The sequence below is a fragment of the Chelonoidis abingdonii genome, chromosome 16 (genome assembly GCF_003597395.2).
Source record: "Chelonoidis abingdonii isolate Lonesome George chromosome 16, CheloAbing_2.0, whole genome shotgun sequence".
Taxonomy (NCBI): domain Eukaryota; kingdom Metazoa; phylum Chordata; order Testudines; family Testudinidae; genus Chelonoidis; species Chelonoidis abingdonii.
In genome coordinates this window covers 2,723,823-2,750,954 of record NC_133784.1, presented here as the reverse complement: position 1 = coordinate 2,750,954, position 27,132 = coordinate 2,723,823, and the positions used below count along the sequence as shown (strand labels likewise).

The 27,132-nt window shown below is 47.6% G+C and overlaps 2 protein-coding genes across 2 annotated transcripts; both read right to left on the bottom strand.

Annotated features, from left to right (window-relative positions):
* Positions 1 to 706: 706 nt before the first annotated feature.
* CALHM1 (calcium homeostasis modulator 1) lies at positions 707 to 6,307 on the bottom strand. The gene is made up of 2 exons (XM_032786102.1): positions 5,759 to 6,307; positions 707 to 1,189 (listed from the first exon to the last, which is right to left on the bottom strand). Exons 1-2 carry the CDS (start codon positions 6,305 to 6,307, stop codon positions 722 to 724), a joined length of 1,017 nt encoding a protein of 338 aa, XP_032641993.1. The 3' UTR covers positions 707 to 721.
* Positions 6,308 to 20,000: 13,693 nt separating this feature from the next.
* CALHM3 (calcium homeostasis modulator 3) lies at positions 20,001 to 26,536 on the bottom strand. Its single transcript, XM_032786101.2, has 3 exons — positions 26,143 to 26,536; positions 22,669 to 22,924; positions 20,001 to 21,295 (listed from the first exon to the last, which is right to left on the bottom strand). Exons 1-3 carry the CDS (start codon positions 26,427 to 26,429, stop codon positions 20,810 to 20,812), a joined length of 1,029 nt encoding a protein of 342 aa, XP_032641992.1. The 5' UTR covers positions 26,430 to 26,536; the 3' UTR covers positions 20,001 to 20,809.
* Positions 26,537 to 27,132: the final 596 nt, after the last annotated feature.

Here is a 27,132-nt window from a genome sequence, read left to right as displayed (position 1 = left end):
GAGAACTGCCAAAGTAATGCATGTCGGCATTGAGTGTACTTGAACAATAGACTGGACTAACTGGCTTCGCAACAAAATTAGTTCACTTTGAAAGAGGACTACAGAGTCCTGTGATAAACGTGTAGTCGGTGCACTACAATGAAATGCATCATGCGCATGCAAGCGTTTTCAAACTGCATTAACTCCATTCAGCCCAGTTTAAACTCCCAGTATAGACAAGCCCTCAGTAGGTGCCCTTTGTAAGAAGAAATCATTGTCATGGTGGAGTTAGACTCTAAATTGAAATTACTGGCTGCAGAACTAAATGCTGGGGGCGGGCATTCTCTATTGCTCAGCTCAGAGGCAAACCTCCTATGAACTGTAGGCTGGAGTATACAAAGCGTGTTAGAGGGAAATTGCACTGCCATTGGGCCTTCCTGCAAACCTGATTGTCATGCCAGCCTGTTTGGAGGTGGCATCTGGGGCTCATTTTCCCTTCTCCCTACTCAGCTCAACAGCCCACCCCATCCCTTGTCTGCAGCTCCTGCTCCTCCAAATGGGTGTTTTTTTGTTTCTGCTCAGCTGCGTGGAGTATGGACAGGTAGGTGGGGAAGAGGTGCTCTGAACTGGCCTCACTGGAGTGACCATAATGGTCCCAATGTTACTGGGGGACCCCTTGGAAAGGGAGCCCTAGGTGGCCCTCTCTAAGGCCATGCCTGATCTCTGTTCCTGTAGCCCATCCTCACACTTTACTATAGTAGGTGACAATCTCCCTCTTGGGCAGACTGATGTGATTGCGATGCTGATTTTCCTCCACCCAGCCATTCCTGTTCTGTAACAGCTCCTGATGGAGGCACAGAGGCGGCTTGCATTTGTGCCAGCTCTTCAGGAGCTTGTTCATAGTCCCCTGGTCTGTAATGCCCAGTAGCTTCTCTTTCTCTTCCCCTACTTCTGAGGGAGCGGCCTCAGGGGAGTGGGTGTGCCCCAGGCCCATCTGTATGTTCATGGCCTCAAAGAACTGCTGGATGCAGACCTTGGCGAAGGTCTTGGCATGCTCTGTGCAGGTCTCGTCGAACAGCTTGCGCTCAATGTCTATGTAGTGGGACCAATACTTGCTCTTCAGGAAGGCTGCTTGAGTGAAGCAGGGCCGGAGGGCCCTGACAAGGAAAGCCAGCATGGTCATCAGCAGCACGAAGGACCAGCCCAGAGCCTGCAGGGGTAAAGGGTGGGAAACCAAACTAGTCACAACAAGAAAGACCAGGGTGGGTCTGGGCTCAACCAGAACCATGTCCTTGACCTTGCAGGGTTGTTCAGATGCCACCAGTTCAGGCCCTGATATAATGAAGACTCTGTTTTTTTTTTTTTAGACGTACTGCAAAGTCCGTAACCAACAGGAATTGCTTTATTTGCCCACAGGGAAAACAGAACTGTGAGTGGGACAGTGTTTAAGGTAAGTGAGGGGCTGATATAGCCAGCATGGTCATAATTATGGGGGGAAATGTTGTTGTTTGAAAGGTTCACCAGATTCTGAGCTCTGCCAACCCTCTCTAGATAATGGCTCTACCCTTTTTCCCCCCAGTTGTCTTCAATAACTAAATCTGTAACGTATCAGAGGGGTAGCCGTGTTAGTCTGGATCTGTAAAAGCAGCAAAGGAAGTGGGTATTCACCCACAAAAGCTCATGCTCCAAAACGTCTGTTAGTCTATAAGGTGCCACAGGATTCTTTGCTAAATCTGTAACGTTCCTGGACTGGAAGTATCTGGAGGGGAAAAGGGTACCCCTTAGGACTGAGTGTATGTGTCTGTCTGCCTCTGTTTAGGTGCCTGTGATAGGATGGGAAAGGTAACAGGTGGGTTGGAATGAGAGCTGACCCTCCCTGCTGTGCTGCGGATCCCTGTTTCTACCCTAGAGCCTCTGCCAGAGATGTCAATGAAAATGTATCGACTGGCAGCACAGATGTGAAACTGCTATGCTGCTGAGGGGTCTCGCTGGGACTGAGGGAGGCCAGGGAGCTCTCACTTCCTTCTCATTCTATGAAGGGTTAAATGCTGTAGTTCTTAGGACTGGGATGGAGAAAAACTTTGTAGGTAACTTCAGGCCCCTCACCTGCTCTAATACCAAAACACTATAGAGTACAGTAATGCATTTCTAAGCAAAAGTCTCTCATATCTCAAGTCCTACAGGTTTTTTTTCTCTTGTGTTAGAATGCTGGTATTTTCCAGACTCTACAGATCTATAAACATGTTGGAGGAAGGATGGTCTTGGCATTTAGATGCTAGACCAGGCTTTGTTGCTCTGTTCCTTGGGCAAGGGTCAATTCATGGCTCTGCCACAGAATCCCCTTGTGCAAGATACTTAATCTCTCTGTGCCTCAGTTTTCCACCTGATAATGTGGATGATGCCTCATGCAGGATGCTGCTGTTTGGCTCAAGCAATCCACGCTTGGATGCTGTGGTGATGGAGGACCTGTACCAGAGAGATGGGATTAAAAGGCCGTAGTCTTTAAAGATTAATCCCTTCCTACACTTCCACCAGAGTTTTTTGTGTTTAATGTCCTGGGTTTGCGCTGCCCTGTTCTAACATGACAGACTCTACTAGGGAGGCACTGGGATCGGGATCTTTAACATGACACACTAACGCAGCCGCCATGTTGTTTAGGTCTGCAATTCATATAGCATGGGAAGAGTGCCAGACTGCAGGTCGTGTGACTATCACTGCCTTGGCTGCTGATTCTACCCACAAGGAAAAGCAAGTGGGAGTTGCTCAGGGCATTATATTGGTCTCTGAATGGCTACAAAACCAGTCTGAATGCAAGGATGGCTTGACACCATGCCCACCTTCTAATGGAGTCCTTTACATACCAGGAAATACCCTTTTATGAAATGTACTACCACTCAGCATTTATACTGACACTATAGACAGGAACCGAACCATACTTTATATTACAGCAATATGGAAGCATGTGTACCATTGCCTCCTACTGGTGAAATCAGAAAGGTGTGTGTGTGTGTTTGATAGGCTCTATACTGCTAGCAGCTAATGGAGATTCTCCTTCTGCACTACTAGTAGGAGCCTGTTCTTTTGATAGCAGGAGTTCTACCCCCAGCGTGTGGCATCGCAATATAGTAACAACTGTTAAGTTGGAAGTTGACATGAATTTATTACAGCATTACCTGAAAATGGATCATCTGCCAGGGGCTGGTCTCCTAGCAGGGGAATAATAAAGGCTTTAAGGCAGGGTTTTTCAAACTTGGGTCTGCGCCCCCTACTCCAGGAGATCTGCAAGTCATATCCAGGACTCCCAGCCCTGCTGACCAACTCCTCCCCCTCCCTCACAGTGCCTCCTGCATGCTGTGGAACAGCTGTTCAGCAGCATGCAGGAGGTGCTGGGAGGGAGGGGGATTAGAGGGGATCGGGTGCATTTGGGGGAGGGGGCGGAAAGAAGCGGCGTGGGGCCTTGGAGGAAGGGGTGGAGTGGGGACGGAGCCTGGAGCTGAGCAGGGGGCTTGGGAGTCCGTGAAAATTTTAAAATCTGAATGGGGATCCTCGGGTTGCTAAAGTTTGAGAATCGCTGCTCAAAAGATTTAAGACATAAAATGAAGTGGAGCAGCCAGAACTTAAACCCCAGGAACAAGGCAAATCATCTTGCTTAGACTGTGGGGTGGACTTTACATTTCCCAATGAAAAGCTCAAGGGTATTTGCATCTTTTCTAAACCACGAGGAACAAATAAGCTGAGAGCAGCAGCAGGAAAGTGCTTTGTTGATGCGGCTGGCTTAGCACTGGGTGACTTGGCATTTGGGGATGTTTACATTGCAAATGAGGAGACCATTTGAACCTCGTCCCAGTACCTCAGTTTAGATTAGAGTTATTTCCACACTTACAAGCACGTGCCTTTACTTCTCCAGCTGCATTTTATTGCTTCTGCATTGTATGACAATTATCATCAATTGTACCAGCCCAAATGGTGCATCTAGTCCAATGCCCTGTCTCTGCTAATTGCCATATATGTCCTTACTACACCTGCTCATACGGTGCCATTTAATGGCGTGTCCTGAAGCGTGAGGATCAATAGTCCTTATAATTGGTTATCCAACCTGTGTAACTGCAGATTCTGCCTTTATTCAGACAACTGTCTCTTTTTGCTAAGCTGTTAGCCTCAGTAATATCCAGCCTCAATGAGCAGGAGCAGACAGGCTCTCTGCAGTCTAATTCATAAATTCCAGTGATGGCAATAGAGAGGGATGACCTCTGGCCTGCATTAGGACCAGGCTTTCTTGTGCACTGCCAAGCTGTTGGACCCCAGTTGTCAGTGCCAGGAAAGGCAAACTGGACTTGCCTAACGCAGCCTTTCCAAGTTGGGCTTGTGCATCGGTTCTATATTCAGGTACTGTCTCTTTTGCAATGAGGCACCAGCTGGTGGAGAGTGTTTGCCAATCAGTCTGGAGACTGGGTTCTGTTCTTGGGTCTGCGCCCCCTGCTCCAGGAGATCTGCAAGTCATATCCAGGACTCCCAGCCCTGCTGACCAACTCCTCCCCCTCCCTCACAGTGCCTCCTGCATGCATCTGCCACTGATTCTGCCTTGTAGTCTTGGCCAAGTCACTTCCCCTCTATGTGCCTCAATTTCTGTATTTAAAATGGGGATAATGGTACTTACCTGCTGTGGGGCTGAGATTCAGATGGGCAAAGTGTTCTGAGATCCTCAGGTGGAAGCTGTACTAGGAGTGATCAGTCACTTAATATCAAGGTTCCATTTAGAAAGAATTGAAACTGTTTATATGCAGATCATTATAAATGGTCAGATAAGCCATGCTAATAAGCAACCTGTGACTTGTTTGACTCTAGGAAACTACTGATTAGCCATTTATTAAAACAGCTATTAATCATTTATTAACCCTTTATAAATGGAACCACTATATAAAGTGTGACCAAATTATCTTGATTCCAGCAACCCAGTGGCTATCTCAAATGCTTCCACATTGAGGGACCTGAGATCAGAACCCACCACTTGGGTCCTCACTCCCCAGGCCAGCTTGTGTGGGAGAAATGTCTCATCAGAAATTGCTACCCTTTGAAAAAAATTCTTCCTTCCCTGGTTCACAGTTCACTGAAGGCCAATGTCCTGCATTTCTGCTCTCTGACAACCATGCCATGTAGTCCCAGACTCCTTTGATAAAAGAATATCTTGTAGCAGTAGGGTCCTTTGGTCAGAATAGGCAGTTGGCCAAATTCAGCTCTCGTGTAGGCAGGTATAACTCTTATTGACTTTAGAGGGAATTGCCCCAAGTATGCCATGGGCTGAATTTAGCCCTGGATTTGTATAGATCGCTTGCCTGCCATGGAAATGCAGCCAGTTCTGGAATGGAACATGGCTGTCCATTTAATGGTGCACAGCAACACTATGCAAGAATTTAGAACAGGCAGTGACTGTGAAAGCTGAATCCAACTGAAACATCAGGAGGGATTTAGGAAGGCACAATCTAACTACCCACATTGGAATTAGGCTAGGAGGGGACATGGAGGCTGACAACCCTAGTCTTCCAAAAAAACCTGACCTGGGATAGTTAATGGTTATGCTGAGCCAAGGCCTCAGATTTACATGCCATCCAAAAGACAGCACCCCCTGGAACATGCTCAGACACACGCTGTGGACCCCATAGAAAGAACATCCCCTGCTGAGGTACCAGCACAACTTCCTGCAGCAACTGTGGGTTTCTTCTTGAAAGTCTCCCATCCAGGTAGGACCATGTCCATGTAGCATAAGTCCCCCGGTTCTTACCTGTGAGATGCAGCGCAGGTATCTCACCGCCACCTCCCTGGCCACAAGCTCCTGCCCGTTGTAGATCTCTTCGCAGGGAATGCGGGCCAGTATCCTCCTCATCTCCTTCTCCGACAGGCCCGTGTAGCTCCTGTTCCCCAGCCTCTCCACTGGCACCGAGGTGCTGAATGCACACATGAAGCACTTCCCATCCAGCAGTGTCACGGAGATCCAGACAGCGGGTGCGATCATGGCCCGCTGGGCCATGGAGCAGAACATGTAGCGCAGGACAGCCGGGTCCTTCTGCCTCATGCCCGTGGGCCTCTTCCACTCCTCTGCCAGCACGGACACATTGTTGTTCATCACAAAGCCCAGAAGGAACAAGACCCAGGGGGGGACGAACAGGATGCCCAGGCCATATGCCAGGTTGTAACTCGGCAGGCAAGGGCAGTTGAAATCGAAGGCAGAGTACATCTGGGCGCTGGCCAGGGCCATGATCCCACAGATGCCATTCATGAAAGATTCCTGATTGGACTGGAGGAACTGGAAGATCATTCGGAACTTATCCATCTTCACGGACAGCCTTTACCTCCCTCCTTTCCTGAACCAAGACCAAGGTCTTGTTCCTCTTGCTTTATTCTTTCTCCTTGGGAGTCTTTACTCCCTTCCTTCAAGACCTGTGGCTCATCTGCAGTGATCTCTTACTTCCTTCATGTTGAAATATTCAATTACCTGGAAAAATCCCCCCTTCCCCTCCACAATATTTAAAGCAAACAAACTCACCCCTTTCTTTAGCTTATTAAATAAACGTTGTTTGCAAAAATCCCTTGTTTATTTTCCCCTCTTCAAAGAGTGTATTGTCCATGAATCTCGGCTAGTTCGTGGCTTGGTAAATCTGCCTTCTCTGTTCTTCTCAGTGTCCTCATTTCTCCAGGTCTTTGGTCATTGAGCCCTTGTATTTGTTGGGGGAGCTTTGTTATATTTATATAGTCCAGACAGCAATCTAGGTTCTCAGCAGGAAAGGGAGTTGGCTGGACTCTGTGAACTTGTTTGCAAATGCTACAGGGTAGCTGAATGCTCCTCCCACAGATAATTGGTAAGCAGGTGAAAACACATGATCCACTTCCGTAGGATTGTCTCCCACAAGGATGAGAGGGCACTAATGCAAAAATCAGGATGGCTGGCACATCTCTCTCTCTCTGCCAGGGGAATTGTATTGAGGCTAGCAAAACAACTGGAGTGGTTCATTGCTTTATCAGCTTACCTTCCCCCTTTCACTTTTTTGGGAACTAGTGATGACGCCGCACTCTCGTGTTCTGAGTGGGGTTGGAAGGTTAAGGCAATTCTAGAGTGAGGCGGGGTAAAGTTGCCCATGCTCTAGGGTGTGATACATCGATACAGTATAGATCTGTTGTCCTATTCGCCCCTCTGCTCCACAGAAGAGCATTCTCACTTTCAACCAGACTTACAGTGGGATGTTAGGGAGCTTATTCCTTCACCCTCTCGCTTCCCTGGTCCTTCTCGCATTAACAGAGAGCAACAATACCCAAAGTCCGAAGGTGCAAACAATTAGATGTTTATTGGGGTGAACTTCCAGCAAGCATGATTCCAGTTTCCTTTCTTAGTGTCTCCCTTCACAGCTCTGACACCACAGAGCCTTGCCTGTGTCCCTGTTCCTGTTCCCATTCCCCCCCTTAGCAAAACATGATCCCAATTCCTCCACCCCCAGTCCCTGTTCCCATTCTCCCCTTACTTCCTGATTGACTGCAGACTATATAGTAAAACTTGAGTTCTGCTTAGCCATACCTTAACCAATCATTTTACTGAAATTTAACTAACCAATCTTAACGTATTGTAACATGGTTATTTAACCAATTATATCCCACCGCCTTAGTTGGTTTACACCCAACAAAATTAATTATACAGCAGACAGAAACAATCACAGAACCAGGCAGAGATTATACAGACAAACAATGGGGAAGTGGAGACTACAGTGATAGAACAATGCAGAAATGAGGATTTCACATCCCAGCTATTGATAAGTGAGTTCTTGCGACACAGTCTGCTATTAAACTGTTTCCTTTCACATCTTCTAGGCTCTTCCCTTTCTCTGGAGGTGACAGGAATATCAGGACAGGATAGTATTCCTAACAGCCCAATAGCACCTTATTTCAATGTGACTAGTTTGGAATGTGAAGATGTGACCATACACTTCCCAGTTTGTGGCTGCCTCTGCTGCTTAGCTGAAGGCCTTAGCCTAAGAACCAGGCCTCAGACTGTCACAGTAAGAGAAGGCCCTTACACCGGCAGACAGTATTTTAATTCTTTCTTTTATACCTCTGTTACTAGCTAAGTGATAAAAATACACCTACATTCTTAAAGTATAGGCCTTTGCATACAGGCCTGAATATCTATATCCTAACATGGGACACTTGTCATATTTTGGACTCTTACAGGGCTGTGTACCCAAGGTTTGCTAAGCACTTTACAAACACTAATCCACAAAGACTACCACAGCCATGGGTGGATGAGAGTTTGTACAGTAATTAAGTAGTATTATCCCTGGCTTTTAGGGATGGAGACTCTGAGTTACAGACTAGAGCGAGATGTTGGTTAAAACCCAGTGGTCAGAGTCAGGAGTGCTGGGTTCTGTTCCTGGAGGTGTCCCGCAGCCCCAGATTTGCAATGTGATGTCCCATAAGACACTTCATCTCTCTGTACCTCCATTTCCCCATGTACAAAATGGGGACCAGCCTCACACTGGTATTTTGGAGACTCATTTATTATCATGAGCCTTGTCATTTTCATTCACGGTTTATTAAGCACTTTTGAGATGCTGGAGGGGAAGATGCAAAGTATTATTATGATAGAGGTTAAATGGTTTTCTTGAAATGAGTCACTGACAGAGCCCAGGAGTCCTGTCTGTCCTGTGCTTTAGTCGCAAGTCACATGGGGCCCATTCCTCCATCCCTTTAGTGGAGTAACACCTGGCATGAACTTGTCTCGCTGGCTCCTAAAAGCTTTGAGGAGAAGAAATCTGTTAATAAAATGTTAACAATCCATCCTATGTAAATTGGTTTTATGAGTGAGGTAGAAACCAGGGTCTCTCTGAGGGGGCCCTCTATGCCCCCTATGCTGCCTGTGTGTAGTTAAGCAGGGAAGTTGCTTTGCTTGGGTCAAAGGTTCTGGAGCTGAGATAGGATTATCGCATGTTATCTTAATAGAGGAGTTAATAGAGGAGGTATCTGAGCCTCTAGCTATTATCTTTGGAAAGTCATGGGAGATGGAAGAGATTCCAGAAGACTGGAAAAGGGCAAATATAGTGCCCATCTATAAAAAGGGAAATAAAAACAACCCAGGAAACACAAACAGTAGTTAACTCGTCCAGGGAAGATGATGAAGCAAGTAATTAAGAAATCACTCTGCAAACGCTGAAGGGTGGTAAGATAGGAATAGCCAGCATGGATGTAAAGAACAATCGTGTCAAACCAATAGAAGCTTTTCTGATAGGATAAAGATCTTGTGTGATAAGGAGAAGTGGTGGATGCTTTGGAGGACAAAGTCAAAATTCCAAATGATCTGGACAAATTGGAGAATGGTCTGAAGTAACGGATGGAAGTTTCAATAAGACAAATGCAAAGTGCTCCCACTAGGAGAAACAATCAGTTTCACACACACAAGAAAGGGAAGAGACTGTCAGGAATGAGTATGGCAAAAGAGATCTAGGGGTCATAGTGGACCACAAGCAAATATTGAGTCAACTGTGATACTGTTGCAAAAAAAGCAAACGATTCTGGGATGCATTAAGAGGTGTGTTGTAAACAAGACACGAGAAGTCATCTTTCCGCTCTATCTGCGTCGGTTAGGCCTCAACGGAGTATTTGTCCAGTTGTGGCACCACATTCAAGAAGATGTGGAGAAATTGGAGAGGGTCCAGAGAGAGCAAACAAGACAGATAAAAGGTCTGAGAACATGACTATGAAGGAAGGCTGAAGAATTGGTTATTTGTTTGGAAAAGGGAAGACCTGAAAGGGACATGATAGCAGTTTTCGGTATCTAAAAGGGGTTCAAGGAGGGAGGAAAACTGTTCACACTTAGCCTCTAAATAGAACACGAAGCAAGCTGTCAAACTATTCTGTGTGTGGCGGGATGCATCTGAGATGACCTAGGCCGGGGCACACACGCGTAAATCGATTAAAGAGCTGTTAAATCGATTTAACGCTGTACCCGTCCCACACTACAACGCCCTTAATCGATATAAAGGCTCTTAAATCGATTTCTGTACTCTACCCGATCGAGAGGAGTAGCGCTAAATTCGATATGAACATTCAGATAACGAGTAGTGACGGAATTCGACGTTATTGGCCCCGGGCGGTATCCCACAGTGCAACCACTGACTGCTTGGACAGCAATCTGAACTCGGATGCAGCGGGCAGGTAAACAGGAAAAGCCGTGAACTTTGAATTACATTTCCTGTTTGCCCAGCGTGAGCTCTGATCAGCACGGGTGACGATGCAGTCTCAAATCCAAAAGAGCTCAGCCTGGACGTACGGGAAATACTAGACACTGATCACTGAATGGGGAGACAAATCTGGTGTACAGAGCTCCGTTACAGAACACGAAATGTTGCCAAAACGCGTGAAAAAAAATCTCCAGGATACACAGCGCGGGCGTGACAACGTAACAGGAAGCCAGAGACCAAATGGACGCTCATGGATGGAGGGGTACTGATGGACTCCAAGCAATACCCACAGTCCAGCAGGCTCTGAAAATATTTGCGTTCTGGCGAGCTCCCAATGTCGTGGTTCAAAACCACAGTGTCTGCTGTGGGTACAAGGAATGCTCCTCAGTTCCCCCCCGCCCCCACCACGGACAGAAAAGGGAAAGAACCATTTCTTGACTCTTCATGTCACTGCTTGTGCTGAATAGGCTGCGGTAGAGACGCGATCGCTCAGCTGAGAGCAGTATGCCGCTCTCTCTCCTCCCGGGGAGGATATGCAATAGGGACTGATATCGCGTTCGCCCAGCCCATGATGCTCTGGCTGCCTCAGATTGAAGACTGGCCGGGGGTGCATGGGTAAAAATGGAAACTCCAGTTAACTCAGTAGATGGACAGAACGCTGTAACCATCTTCATCCATAGCAACTGGGGCTGACTCATCACCCCTCCCTTTCCTGTGTAAAGAAAAAAGATCTGTACGGCCTGGACTGCAAGCCCCGGACGTGCCTCCCCTCGATTTTTATCTCACTAACAAGTCGCGGTTTCTATTCCTGCCTTCTTAACTCATGAACAAACTGTGGGGACACTGCACGGTAGCCCAGGAAGGGGGAAGAGGGAAGCAACGGGTGGGTGTCAGGGCACCCTTGGGAAACTGACATGGAGCAAGCCTGTGCCGGATACAGCTGTCCCTAATACACTTGCCCTCTTATCTAGCAGGCTGACCTATTTTAGAAACCAAAGGGAGGGAGGACGCAGCCAAGTGAGCAATCCCAATTTTGCTTTAGCGCTGTGCCCGCGGCCGGATGTCAGCCAGCGAGCCTCATGATAGCAGCAACAGTACTAGAGGAGAAGATAACCGTCATCTCATTCTAGTTCTTCTCCGGCAGTAGACGTACAGAAAGACCACCGTAACACTCTGCTATCATTGCAAAAGCAAGTGAATGCTGCTGTGTAGCCGGATGGTATTGCCTCTCTGTCCGCGCAACCAGTACACAATACGTGCCGGAAAAAAAAGCTGAGGGCTCAATGTGCGTGCTGCGTCTCCAGGCAATCCAGGGAAAAAATGGGGCGAAAGAATTATCAGCTGAGTTTCCGGAGGAAGCGAATGACTGACGACATTACGCCAGAACACCAGTAGAAAATAATGAATTCATCCCAAAGTCCAAGGGGCGGGGGAGACTGCGGGAACTATGGGATAGCTACGGAAGAGCTACCCACAATGCAACACTTCAGAAATCGACGTTAGCCTCGGACCATGGACGCACAACGCCGAATTACTGTGCCTAGTGTGGCCGCATGAAATCGAATTTATAATATCAGTTGTATAAAACCAATTTTAGCTAATTCGATATTATCCCATAGTGTAGACGTGGCTCTAGTCTTTAATGCCCTGTTAAAGGACAGGAGGTTACTGACTTAAAACATTTTACCAGCTGATCTCTTTTGACAATGAGTGATAAATTGTGTGACATTTAGGCTGTCACTTTGGCACGAGCTCAGGTACAGGGACAGCTCAATCTCCTGAACTGTCCCTGACTGAATAGCTAATAAATGGATCTGTGTTGACCAATCTGCAAGCAACTCACCTCCCCATCCTGCTCTTCCTTTCTCCCTGTCTTATTCTGTCCATTCTGAAAGGATGCATTAAGCTCAGATGGGGAGCTAGACCCAGTTCAGTGTATTGTAAATCTCTAGGCAGAGTGGATATGCTCAAGACCTGATACTGGGGATGAAGGAAACAAAGGTTAAAGAATTCACTGTATTAATTCTAGGGTCTCATAAGCCAGCAAAATAACTGTTTGCATTAAATCCCAACCTGCCCTCAGAATGTGAACTGTTGCAGCTTCTGGAGATATAAGAATGGGGTGCTAGGAAAAGAATCAGTGTGGGTGGAGGGGGGGATCTATTGGAAAAGGCCCAGGTCAGGAACCTGGGAGAACTGGTTTTAGTTCCCTAACAGATTCCCTATGTGATCTTGGTCAAGTTACTTAATCTACCCTCTGCCTCAGTTTCCCATCTATAAAAAGGGCATGATATTTCCCTGCTTCTCAGGGGTATTCTGATGATTAAAAAACACCCATGATTGCAATGCTATGGGGAAGATTGCCATATAAGTACTGAGCCAGGCAGAAATATGTAAAAGCATCCATCCAGGGATTCATCCAGCAGCTTGTGCTGTCCTTGGGTCCTCTAACCCCTGCCAAGAAAGTGAATGATTTGCTTTATCACATGAGGTTTTTCCCCAGTTCCTCCTGCTAACAACCCAATCCCACTGGATAGCATTGGCTAGGGAATTTGTGCTCTGACATGTTCTCTTCTTGCTATTTTATCCAGTCATGTTTAACCAGTGCCATTCACTCGAGTATCTCAAGACTTCCATCCTTGTGTCTTCACTTAGGCCTATACTTGCGGCGGTGTGCAGTGTACGGACATGGCACACCCAGATAGCATGGGTGAAACTGGCAATGTATACACTGAGGCATTGAATAGGTGAATAGAATATAGACATGCCAGAACCCCTAGGGTATATATCTATACGGCGGTCTACATGCTCACGCAATGCCTCCCATATCTACACCACTGCCTTCCCACTTCCGGAACCTTTCCGAGCCACAGTGAAAGTCTCCATTTACAGCAGGGAGAGGCTCCTTGCCTTTGCCAGAGCCTTTCACTGCCATGTGTAGCAACGCACCACGCAGTGTGGATGCAGCCTGCCTTTCACTGCTGTGTGCAGCAACATGTACCCTATGCACCATCACAGTTGTAGACGAGGTTTCCAAGCCTTTTCTGTGCTGGCCTTTGAGATGTGTGGGGGACTTCCCCAACCCACCTTAACTTTGCCAGTATACTTGCATCCTCTCCCCTGCACCAATGCACAAATCAATTTATCAGGTCACTCTCAACCTTCAGAGCACTGGGGCTTTCTATGGCAAGAGTAAAACCGGAAGCTGAGGCTCTGCATGTATTTGACAGACAGCACAGAATGAATAAGACAGGTCCCTCCAAACTGTTCAGAACTGCAGACAGATGTTAGTGAAGCATGACAGCTGCAGCTGGTACAGGCCTGTTTATTTCCTGCAGTATGAATCAAAATGAGCTTGGTTTTCTTGTTAAATAGTTGCCCTTCTCTTGGACATTTTATCCAAGTTCTTAAAGCAGTACACAGATATTAGTTAAGCTTTCTTGCCACCTAGAAGATAATTGTGTGGCACTGTCCCCATTTTATAGATAGAAAAACTGAGGCAGTTTAAGAGACTAAAGTATAGTCCAGTGGTTCAGGCGCTAGCTTGAGACTTAGAAGACCTAGGTTCAATTTCCTTTTTCACCACCAGGGGCAGCTCTATGTTTTTTGCCGCACCAAGCATGGGAGTCAGGCGGCTTTTGGCGGCACACCTGGGGGCGGTCCACTGGTAACGCGGATTTGATGGCATGCATGTGGGAGGTTCACCAGTGCTGTACCATTGGTGTCCCTGCTGCCGAATTGCCACCTAAGCTGCAGGACTGGTGGACTTCCCGCAGGTATGCCGCTGAAGGCAGCCTGACTGCTGCCCTCACGGCAACCAGCAGGCCGCCCCCCACGGCTTGCTACCCCTGGCATGTGCTTGGTGCTCTGGTGCCTGGAGACACCCCTGTCCACCACAGACTTTCTGTGTGATCTTAGGTAAATCTCTTAATCTCTGTGCTTCATCTGTAGGGGGACATAATAGCACCTCCCTACCTTACAGGAACATTGTGAGGATGGACACGTTAAAGATTGTGAGGTGCACAGCTACTGTAGTAAGGGTGGGCCATATGGGTGCATAAATAGGCACAGACAGAGAATAAGTGGTTTGCCCAAGATCTTGCAGCAGGGTCATGGCCGAGTCAGGAATGCAACCCAGAGTCTCACAGTGGTGGCCATGTTAGTCTGTATCAGTAAAAAGAATGAGAAGTACTTGTGGCACTTTAGAGACTAACAAATTTATTTGAGCATAAGCTTTTGTAGGCTACAGCCCACTTCATCGGATGCATGCAGTGAAAAATACAGTAGGAAAATATATATACACAGAGAACACGAAAAAATGGGTGTTCCCATACTGACTATAACGGGAGTAATCAGTTAAGGTGGGGTATTATCAACAGGAGAAAAAAAACTTTTGTAGTGATAGTCAGGATGGCCCATTTCCAACAGTTGACAAGAAGGTGTGAGTAACAGTAGGGGGAAAAATTAGCATGGGGAAATAGGTTTTACTTTGTGTAATGACCCATCCACTCCCAGTCTTTATTCAAGTCTAATTTAATGGTGTCAAGTTTGGAAATTAATTCCAGTTCTGCAGTTTCTCGTTGGAGTCTGTTTTTGAAGCTTTTTTTTGTTGAAGTATTGTGACTTTGAGATCTGTAATTGAGTGACCAGGGAGGTTGAAGTGTTCTCCGACTCGTTTTTGAATGTTATAATTCTGGATGTCTGATTTGTGTCCATTTATTCTTTTAGGCAGAGACTGTCCAGTTTGGCCAGTGTACATGGCAGAGGGACATTGCTGGCGTCAGGATTAGACAGCACTACTGGCTCTCACCATTTAGCCTCCAACAGACTGGTGATAACAGTATGGCCCTCCTGAGATGCTGTGCACTGTGGATCTGTTCAATGGACGCTGAGTACAGTGCACTTTGGTATTCACCAGGAATCCTTAATTCTGTCTCTGACTCCTGCTCCGTAGCTAATTGCATGGTCTCATCAAACAGGAATGGAGTTTTGGCTGGATGAATATAGGTGAGGCAGCTTGTGATAAAGAAACTTTGCAAAGCAAATTCCAGTGCTGGTTAAGAGCTCCCTGGCTCCTCTGCTCACCTAGTGTGGGACTTTTCTGGCAACATGAAGGGCAGTTCACATCAAAGCCTGAATGAACAACTAGTAAAAACCTCCCAATATTTGCAGAGGGCTGTTTGATTGCTCCAAGAAAGCTTTGCCTTACATTAAAAGTGGGTGGAGGATCCGACTACTGAGCACCTGTGACACTTTGAAGTCAATGGCTGCTCAGCAGGATTCAGAATAAAGCCCTCTATGAGCCAGTGTCTTGATCTTTCTTCTCTTGGGGCTTTGTGCTATAGCCTAGGGCTTTTGTTCAGAGATCCTGCCAGCTGACCGCTTTGGAGTTTAAGACAAAGTTGGTATCATCCTTCCAGGACCCCAGGTTGCTAATGAATTTGGCACAACAACTTCCTAGAGCTGGGTAAACTGTTCACAAAGAAGAACTTATTCCACACCTGCAAATTATCCACACCCCAACCACTGGTTTGTTTTTAATCAGTTTGTCTTTTATTTACAGTCACAGGGTAGATGTTTTATGCAGCTGTATTTGCAGTCTATAGATGGCTTGTGAAACATTCCCCATGACTGTTGCTCCATGTAGTACGTGGAGGGAGCAATTCATCCCTGTGCACTGCAGAGGACCAGCGTAAATCCCGAATGATGCACAACTCGCAGTCCCTAGGCCAGGTCTTTAGGCTTCAGTGGGACTTCAGCAATGCTGAGCTCTCGTGTTCACACTCTTCACAGGGGTGAATTTTACCTACTGTGGTTGGTAGTCCCCTAGCTCACATGACATTTTTTCTGTTCTTTGATTGGATGATTCCTTGACTCACAAAGAGCTTTCAAGATCGCTGGAGGAATGAATAGCCACATGAGCATTTGCGATACTTTCTGTGAACAAAAAAACATGCTTGTTGGAACGTGCAAGGAGAACAAATAGAAGGAGACACCAACAATGCGGCAAGTTCGCTGTCTTAATTTCACAGGAGGGTGAGAAGGAAAGTAAGGGAGCAGTGAAGCTATTCTTGTTGGCGCAAAGGAGGCAAGTTCTGAGGTGGAATGGGAGTCATGCATGGCTGTGAAGGTGAGGATGAGACATTTGAACTTGATCTGGTGCTTGAAAGAGAGCCAGTGGCCATCAGCAGTGAAGGAAGATCCCTTTAGCACCTGCTAAGTATCATTATTATTACACAATGTACTAGATTATCTATTTATTAAAGCTATGTCAAGTCTACTTCTCAGAGTGTCCTGATCGTTAATGTGACAATACGGGATCTAGAAACGGTGGACGTGAAAACCTTCAAATGATTCCAATATGAACAGAAGCCCAAGGGTCAAGAATTGGAGGAAATTCTCTTTGTAACAACCTTGCATTTTTCCAGCTCATGTCATCTGAGGATCCCAGAGCATTTTGCTCACATCAATGAATTTAAGCATCACAACATCCTTGGGGGGCAGTGAGACTTTAACTCCAGGCCCCCTTTTACAGGTGAAGAAGCTGAGTCACATAGAGGGGAGATGACAATCCAGGTCTCCTGACTCCCAGTCTTGTACATAAATAGAGCTGGGCAAAATTTTTCAATTTATTCACCAAAAAATACAGTTTCAAGTTAACCAAAACTATTTAACTCAGGTTAAATTCAGTGAGTACAGTATTTTCAACCAAAAAAAATGGATATTCCACCCCACAAAACGTCTAAACATTTTGTTTTAACAGTTTCAGAATGTAATGTTTTGTTTCAGACCATTTTTGTTTTGAAATTCAGCTCGATTTATTTTTAAAAGGGGTAAAAGACACCCAAAAATGAAACAAAATGAATAACTTTTTTTTCAGGTTGACCCATAATGATTATTTTTTTCCAGATTTTTCAGGTTGGTCACTGAGTTGAAAAATCAGTGATTGATTCTGCCCTTTCTATAAACCACCATAAAATCCTTTCCTCCCATTTGCATTTATATCTTTCTGTCATTCTAGAATAGTTTAAAACACGAGACCATGAAAATCAGCATGCAAAGTAGCCTGGTAAACTGAGCCAATCTACTGATCTGAGCCCACTTAGGGAAATACAGTAACCAATTTGACTAGAGAGTCGTGAACATGACACATCAGATGCTCAGTCTCTGATTTCTTGCTCTTTCTCTCTGTTAAAGGAAAATTAGAAACTCCCCCTAACCCCACGCAACATGAGGGAAATTTGGTCTGTTCAATACACCCCTCTGTGTTAAAATGAAAATGTATACATCAGTTATTTACAAAAGGGACCTAGAGAAATGTCTCATTAAGATGGGAAATCTCTATCCCAAATGAGGACTAGTTTATTATTAACTGATCCTGAGCCCAGCTGGGAGCCAGGGGAGTGGATTAGTAGAGGCAGCCCTGTTTATAAATAATTGTTTTGTTTAAAAAATATATTCCAAGAATATTTGGCCTTTAAAAGGTTGATGTGAAAGAACAAACAAACAGAAGTGTTGAAATGTGTATTTCAAAAGGTCAGGAACTGGGGAAATGTATGTTTTTCAATGATCATGGTATTCTGTCTTTCCACAGGACCTTGGTCTGAGGGTCTTGTATTGCTCGTCTGCAGGGATTACTGAATTACTCCTCCCAACACACCTGCAAGCTACAGAATTACTACTCCCATTTTAAAGGTGGGGAAAGCTACAGGGATGGGCACCTTTATTGCAGTGTCCCAAATGGTAGAGAAGAGGCAGGACTTGGCAGGTGATGAATAGAAAGGGGATTCTTTAATGGGGCTGCTGGACAGATAAACCCTGTGATTCTCTCTAGCTTCTAGATTGACTGACTGCTGCTAGTGTTGCCTTGTGTTACCACTCGGGATCTCCCTAAATTCTGGCCTGGATCATACAGTTATGGAAGGGACTGCTGACTCCACTACACCGACATATGGAGATATTAATAATGAGGTGTCAGTGATGTTCTCCAGCCAGCTTTGCAGTCAGGGGGTGGTTGGTTCAGTGAATGGTCGGCAATTCAGGTGGTTTTGTTATTAAAATAAGAAAAAGAACATACTGGGGGTGGGGAGGAGGAGGGGAATTTTGTGATGCCACATGCTCTGATGGTCCCTGTGGTGTAATGCAGATTTGCTGAAGCTATAAGAGCCTGTTCAAAGATGTTCCATAAAGAGTTTCCCTTAGACTAATCACTTAGGATGTGATACCTCAGCCATTTCCAGGGGGAATTCTACCTCTGAAGACTGCAGGGTCCAATGAGCCATTTCTTGCGTCTCTCCTCCCATCCAGGGGCTGGTAAGGTCAGTGGGTTCTTAATCTCTTTCTCTTTTCTTTTCCTTTCTTCTTCCTTGTTCTCCTCTGAGAGCAGGCAGAACTTGAAGGGAGTGTGCTACAGGAAGATGAGGTCCAAAGTAGGTCTTGTATTTTGTTCTGTTTGGGACCATTGTTACCTTCAGCTCTTCTGCCATCCCAGGTATGATCATCTGAAGAGAGTCTGGCTGGTCAGATATAGGACATATCTCATTTACTACAGTGTAACATGGCACAGGCTTTATTGTGATCATATACACTGCAGGCACGAGTTTGCTGTTCTTCCCTCCATAGCCCCTCCTTGATGAGTAGGAGACTGAGGAATGCATCCTTCCCTTCCACGTAGTATAGTGCTGAGTGATTGTAGGCCCCAAAATAAAACTCTACACTGGGCCCTTTCTACTCTCTCCCTTCTGCTGCGAAGGAGCAGGTAATTAACATGCATGCTTCCCCAGAAATTCACTGGTATGAGCAATGATGCTGCTGCACAAACAAGGAAGTAAAGCAAAACAGTTGGGCCAGCTCGGAAGGAGTGCGGCACAGGGCCGCCCAGAGGATTCAGGAGGCCTGGGGCAAAGCGAGGGAGTTGCGGCGCTTGTACTCACCCGGCGGCAGTCTGGGTCTTCGGCGGCATTTCGGCAGCAGGGGCCCCTTCAGTCGCTCCGCGTCTTTGGCAGCACTGAAGGGCCCCCAGCCGCCGAAATGCTGCCAAAGACCCGGACTGCCCTGGGCCAGGGCATGCTGGGCCCCTGGGACAAATTGCCCCACTTGCCCCCCCACCCTCCTGGGCGGCCCTGGTGGGGCATTGAGAAGGGATTCTAAGTTCGGGGAGGCTGGGGCTGTAGGAATTTGTGAAAGAAGAAAAGGCCATAATTAGAGGCACATTTTTTTATTACAAGCCACCAAAGAAATGACAATGAGATGCTAGAAACACACTGCGCTACAGAAGGGGCAGACTCATTACTGTCAGACTTGATTCTGCCCCCCTTACTCTCTTGTGCAGTCTTTTGTATGCACTGAAGTCAAAGGCCGTTTTGGCTGAATTCAGTGGGATCAGGCCATAGATTTGGGGGTTTGGCAAAACCTTCCTTGGCAGTACGTGAGTTTAATTAATTGTATTCCTTTGCGATTTCTATGCAGACTTGCTGGTACATGGCTCTGGGCACTTGGGTTATGATGCACCATTAGCTGCTCTAGCAAAGGGAGAGTTCTGTATGTTGGCAAAGGAGCAGGGTTTATGAAGGAATCTCCTGTGTGAGATTCCCAGGTGTCCTCATTCCAGCTCCACACACCCAGCAGAGCTGCAGAGATTCCCTTGCGATGACCCCAGCACCACTGTCTCCATCCCTTAAAGCATGAAACTGGAGAGTGACCTCCAGCAGGGACTCAAGGGGGAAACAGGCCGGTAAGGGAGAAATCAGACCCTGCCAACATCTTGCGACAACTTAAACGTTAACAGCTGGCTTTGGGGCAGTTAGAGCTTTCAGAATATGGGAGGACATTAGGAGGTTTTGGGTAACTGTGTTAATTTGTTTGTTTAAAAACTGAGCAGTGAAATAATTTTGTGTCAGCACTGTTAACTTTCCTAATTAGGTTTTAAAAGTTAACACTCTCCAGTGACATATGTGGGAACAACTCACACCTCTCAAAGCTATTGTTTGAGGAGGCTGTCTGCAGACTCAGGCAGATGTTACTACACTGATTAAACTTTTATCGGGAAGCTTTTTTTCTCACAACCATCTGGTTTTAGAAATTTTTTATTACAATGAAAGTGTAAAACAGTGACTCTGGGTGAATCAGCAGAGGGGTACAACCCTGGAACCTCTGGATCTTAAAGCAAGAGCCTATACTGCCTGAGCTGAAAGATTCATCTCTAATAGCCAGTGGTGTAGCAGGTCAACCTCTTTATGTGGTCCAGCCACCATGAGACGGGGCAGAGCACTATGTTGAGTGTGCATGGGTTATAAAAGCTTTGTAGAGTACAGCTTAATAGCAACGGGTGGGTTCCCCAGCTGATTCCATGAGAAATCATGGACTACACAGGCCATTGCCATAAGCCTACAAAAGTGTTTCCATTTTAACCTTGTCTTCTGTTGCTCATAACGTACTGAAACATTTGCCTTTTGGGCTGCAAGGTTTCAAGCTTGGGCCAGTTTGCACACTTGTGTATGCATGTCTGTCTAGTCTATCAGTCACCTCATCCTCCACTGTTGCTACGTGGAACTGACTTCGCTTTTAAGGAAGACACATTTTGGTGCCTTCTCGGTGTGACAGGGACCCTTTTAAACATCGGTTTGTCTGGAGGTTTTGGCCTTTTGTGGTGCATTCCCCCTGTTACTTAGGCTATCTGCCCAGGGCATGGATAGTCTCTCCCTACCCGCAGACTGCTGCCGCTGTGTTGCCTGGCTCACATCCAGGGCAGGCTTGCTGTAGTACCATGATTTCAGGAGCTCATTCATCTGTTCCTGGTCTGTGATTCCCAGCAGGTGATCTTCTTCCCCTTCTCCGCCGTCGGCCTCCTCCGTGGGCGCATTGAAACGTCGCAGTTTGATTTCCTGCTGCATGCTTTCGAAGAAGTGGAGGATGCACTTGTGGGCGAAGTCCCGGGCGTGCTCGCAGCAGGTTTCGTCGAAGATCTTTTGCTCAATGTCGATGTAGTTGCTCCAGTAGCGCGTCTGCAGGAAGGCAGCCTGATTAAAGCAGGGTCTGAGCGACCGGGCAAGGAAGGCTACCACGATAAGGATCAGCAAAACACTCCAGCCAAGGCCCTGGGCGATAAAGAAAGAAGCAATGAGGCAGGATGAAAGGCACCGGGGGTGACACTGACGTTAGTGTAATATACTTGCTGTTTGCCTGTATAACCCTTAGCTCAAACTGAGATTTTAAGCAGGAGCAGGGAAGTGGGAAGATGTCTGGGTTCTAGTTCAGGTTCTAGCCTGGGGTTGCCAACCCTCCAGGATTGTCCTGGTGTCTCCAGGAATTAAAGATTAATCTTTAATTGAATGTTACGTCATGTCATGAAATCGCCAGGAATATGTCCAGCCAAAATTGGCAACCCAATTCTAGCCACAAAATCCAGCCAACCACACCTCAAAGAGTTTATACTGAGCCCATCTAGAGATCCTTGAATGGCCTAATGGGCATAGGGCATTTTATCCACCCATCGCTAATCTACAGTTGAGCACAACCGGAGTTCCTAATCAAGCAAGGGCTGGAAAGGGGTGAGAGTGGGCATAGGGCAGGTCTGACAGACCTTTGTCAAGGTTAGTCCCTGCAGACCTGATGCTGTGCCAGCCTTTTACAGGGTTGCCAGCAGGGCCGTCTTTACCCATACACAGAGTATGCAGCTGCATAGGGCACCAGGAAATTTGGGGCACCTGGTGCCCTGCGCAGCTGGGTGCTGCTCCAGCCCCTGGTCTGGTTCTTCCCCAGGGCCCCTGTTCTGCCCCGCCCTGCCTTTTCCACCCCCACTCCTTTGAGGACTGCAGCAGGACCGCGCCTGCACTTACCAGCGGCGGGAAGTGCAGTGACCCCGCCCCAGCTGCGCCACTGGTGAGTGCTGGGGGGTGGTTTATCCCTGCCCCCCAAGCCAGCCCCACTCCTCTGTGGAGGCCTGCCCCCCCCCCCGCCCCCGTGGAGACTTGGGGCCAGTCCCCCCTGCTCCTGTTCCGCAGAGGCCTGGGGCTGCGTAGGGTCTGTTCTTAGCTCTGCCATAGATTCACTATATGGACCTTGGGTAAGTCACTTCACCTCTCTGAGTGTCTTTCCTCATAAGGGAGTTGTGAGATTTAAAGTTTGTAAAAGAGTTTTAACCTCCTTGATTCTGAAAAGGGCTTTAGAAGAAGAGCGTATCACTATTTTTGGTATGAGCATCCTCATTTTTATTCACATTTCTAAATCACCAATGCCCCCAAGAATCCAGGTGCCAATGCTTTTTTCTACTACCCAACATGGGGGGACTCCTGCAGAAATTATCATGAAGATGGTATTTCTGAATGTCAGAGAAATGGAGCTCAGGCTGGCTCCCACTTTAGTCAATGCCAAAACTCTACCTGACTCCAGAGGAGTAGGAGCAGGCTCGTGGTTCTTTGACCTGTTCTACAGACCCTTTGAAAGGCTCCCAGAAAACCCTCTGACTTACTTGTGACCAGCATTTCAGGTACCTGGAGATCGCCTTCCGGGCAGGGTTGTTCTTCATGAGCTCGTCATCTTTGCAGGGCACTTTGGAGAGCAAGAGCTGCGTCTGGGTAGGGGTGATGTTGGCAAACCCCACAAACTTTTCAGGGTCAACGGAGCTGCTGAAAGCACAGACGAAGCATTTCCCATCGAGGAGGGTGACGATGATCCAGATGACAGGAGCAATCATGGCTCGCTGCATGATGGAGGAGCACATGTACCTGTGTGCAGGAGAGGGAAATATGAACTGGTGTCAGCCTGATGTCCCTGGAGATGAAGCCGCCTACTTTCCACAGAACTGAATTGGCCAAGGAATACCATTTAGCCCAGCTTGGCTTTTGCCAGCATTTTTCCAGCTAATGTCTTCTCTGTTCTTGAATCTCTGCAGTGATGTTGTCTTGACCCTTCTTTGGCAGGGGCGGCTCCAGGCACCAGCATTCCAAGCTGGTGCTTGGGGTGGCAACCTGCAAGGGGCGGCAGTCCCTGTTGGTTTGCCCCCAAGCAGTGCACTGAATTGCCGCTGCGGACGGCGGGGGCAGTCCGTGTGCCCTTAGGGCGGCAGGCGCGTTTCCGCGATGGCGGCAATTTGAAAGCAGCTTCTATGTTTAGCTGTCCACGGTGGCTTCAGTGAAACATAGAAGCTGCCGCTGAATTGCTGCCGCCGCAGAAACACGCCTGCCGCCCTCAGGGCACACGGACTGCCCCCGCCGCCCTTGGCGGCAATTCCGCGCGCTGCTTGGGGCGGCAAAAACTGTAGAGCCGGCCCTGTTCTTTGGGAATCTATTCCGTTGCCTAAATGCTCTTTGCATACTGACCAAAGTATTAAGATTATGCATGGGTGCTGCAAGAATCTGTTATTTAAGGTTTCATCAAGAAACAAACAAGGATTGTGCCTGATTAAGGATACTCTTGCATATTCCATGCATGATTCTCTGTCAACTCCCTTTCCTCCCTTCCTTTCCCTCCTCTCTTCCCTCTTTCTCTCCCCCACATCAGGGGTGGCTCTAGGTATTTTGCCACCCCAAGCATGGCAGGCAGGCTGCCTTCAGTGGCTTGCCTGCGAAAGGTCCCTGGTCCTGTGGATTTGGTGGCACGCCTGCGAGAGGTCCACCAAAGCCACGGGACCAGCAGACCCTCTGCAGGCATGCCGCCGAAGGCAACCTGCCTGCTGCCCTCGCAGCAACCAGCAGAGCGCCCCCCGTGACTTGCCGCCCCAGGCATGCACTTCGTGTGCTGGTGCCTGGAGCTGCCCCTGCCCCCCATTCAGCCCCTCCCCAAAATATCATCTCTGCTCTTTCACCCCCTCCTTGCCTCCATCATGTCAACCCCCCGCAAAAAAATTACTACAGTCATTCTTGCTTTAGTTTATAAACACCCCCTAAACATTTTTTTAAACAAAATAATCAAAAACCATGCACAATTAATTGAAATGACCATACAATTGTCTTGCAGTAACTTCCCCCAAGACCACCCCCGACATCCATTTCCTGTTGTCTTTACTTTCTGTAAAGACTACAGAAAATATTGTCTTTGCTTGTCTGCTGTCTTTGCTTGATCCTGCAAATGCTCACTGCTGTGGTTAGTCCCACAGTGGGAACATTGCTCACAGAGGGAAGTACTATGCCTGGTAGGGAGTATTTGCAGTCTTGAGCCCTTATGACAGGGGTGGGCAAACTTTTTGGCCTCAGGGCCACATCGAGGTTCCGAAACTGTATGGAGGACCGGGTAGGGAAGGCTGTGCCTCCATAGACAGACTGCCCCTGACCTCTATCTGCCCCCTCCCACTTCCCATCCCTGACTGCCCCCCTCAGAACACCCAACCCATCCAACCCCCCTGCTCCTTGTCCCCTAACTGCCCCCTCCCAGGATCCTCCGCCCCTAACCACCCCCTGGGACTCCACCTCCTATCCAACTCCCCTGCTCCCTTTCCCCTGATTGCCCCGACCCCTATCCACACCCCTGCCCTCTGACAGGCCCCCTGGGACTCCCATGCCTATCCAACCCCCTCGTTCCCTGTCCCCTGATCTCCCCACCCCATCCAACCGCCCCCTGCTTCACACCCCATTATCATGCTGCTCAGAGCAGCAGGACTGGCAGCCGCCCAGGTGGAGCCAGCCACTCTGCTGCGCTGCCTAGCAGGAGCTCACAGCCATGCCACCCAGAGCACTGTTGGGGAGGGGCCAGGGGCTAACCTCCCTGGCCGGGAGCTCAAGGGCGGGGCAGGACGGTCCCGCGGGCCAGATGTGGCCCACTGGCTGTACTCTGCTCACCTCTGCCTTATGGTATAAGCTCTTCCACGTTAATTTCTTCTATTTCTCTTTAAAACACCATGCGTATTTCTGGGGCTGGGGTGGGAGCCAGGGTTTGCCACCTTTGCTCACACTGGGCAGCGCTGTGCTCCATGAGTTGTCCTGTTGATTTCATGGAGTAAGGTACTACTCAGTTTGAGTCAAGGTACCACAGTCTGGGCTTAGACATGCTAGCCTCATTTTTGGATAGCATCTAAAACTGGACTTGCTGGAAACTGGATGAGGAAAAATGCTTCTGGTGCAAGACAATAGTTTGTGAGACTTTCTGAGGTACAGAAGGTGGGGAAACTTCCCCTGGTAGTAAACCCCCCGTAAAGGCTTCAGGAATGTAACATTGCCGTTTTCTAGTGCAGTGAGGGGAAGAAAAATCATACTCAAACCCCAGTTGTGCCAAAAACTGCTGTTCTGTGTCTATATTATATATCCATGGAGTTACCAACACTGAGCTGCAATTGAGTGTTTAATGCTATTGGACATCCTTTGATCATTTATCCCTTGTGCACGCTTCACTAATTGTATTAAGCTTCCTGAGCCTGATTCTCCTCTCGCTTACACCAGTGTAAATCAGGAGTAACTCCACTGCAGTCAGCAGAGTTACGTCGGTGTGCATATGGAGTAACTGAGGTCAGAATCTGACCTTGTGTGTCATTTTTTCCCTTTAAGCCAGGGAAGTAAAGGCGGTGGATGCTAGGGGCAGCCAGCAGAGAACTTCTCTATTGTGTAGCCTGAATTTTGCCTTCCCTAGCTTCAGGCCACTCCTGCTTGTGCTATAAATACATTAAAGATTGTGAAGCACTTTGAGCTCTGTTGTTGAAAGGTGCTGTATAAGAGCTAGATATTAGTATTGTTATCTTTTTCCGGGACTCAGAATTATTCTCTGCCTTCCTTTATATTGTGGTTACCTTGAAGGTATTCACAGAATCGCTGTGCTCCCGGACTCACATGATCTGTTGTAAATCACCAGTGCTGAGCTCACTAATGAGCAGTCCGTGTTCAAGGTGTTTAAGAGGGAACTGCTATGGAGCTCTGTTTAGAACAAAGCTAAGTATTGGGGAGATAAAGATGTAACAAACAAGAGGGTTGGAGGAGAGACAAAGGGGGCAAAACGACCTACAATGGGAATCCCTCACCTGATGATGGCCAGATCCTTCTTTCTGCCTCCAGTCGGTCTTTTCCACTCCTCCAGCATCACCAGAGACTGTCTGTTGAGAATGAGACCACAGAGAAAGAGGGCCATTGGGGGCAGACACATGATCCCCAAACCGTAAGCCATGTTGTACTTGGGCAGGCAGGGGCAGTTAAAGTCAAAGGAAGTATACATCTTCACGCTAGCCAGGGCTAGCAGCCCACAGATCCCATTCATCACCGACTCAGAATTGGACTGGAAGTATTGGAAGATCATCCGGAACCGATCCATGGTGCTGTATTGGCTGGGGAGAAAGCCCTGGTTGACTTCAGATTGATGAGGTGCTTGCTGGGGGCAGATGGGCACGGCTCTGCGGCCCTTTTCTTGGGTTTTCTGGCTACGTGGGTTCTAATCTGTCTTGTTTCAGTTAGGGTTAGAAAGGCAGCTTAGTGCATTTGGATGGGCAAAGAGATAGAAACAGGAAAGCAATGCTGCTTACCGTGACACACAAAAGCACCTCTTTAGGATTCCCATGTCCATCTAAATGGGACCAGATCAATGCAGCTGCCTCTCTTGTGTCTGTTTCCCTTCCAGGGTAGAATCCTGTGTGACGGCTCCTGGACACAATCTTTCCAATTCAGCCTTTAGCCAGATACTTCCCTTTCATGGCAGGATGCAGTGGCTGGTCGTTCTATTTTCTAAGTAGATGGATACAGCCTCTGTGTGTTATTTTTCTCCCCCTTTTTCATCCACAGCACTTTAATACATGCCACACAGCAGCAGCCTGGATGTAGGATAAGATATACATTCCCAGGTCATGGAACACTAGCTCTCCCCTGTAGAAAGAGTTGTCTTCAGATGCCTAGGAGCTATTCTCTCCCTTATTGATGATGTGTTTTCAAATGAATCACCGCTGGCGATCAAGCTAGCTATTCAAATGAGCTTATTTGTCTACATGCCTCCTCCCTGTTTCTCTGCATTAGCATGGGTGGCT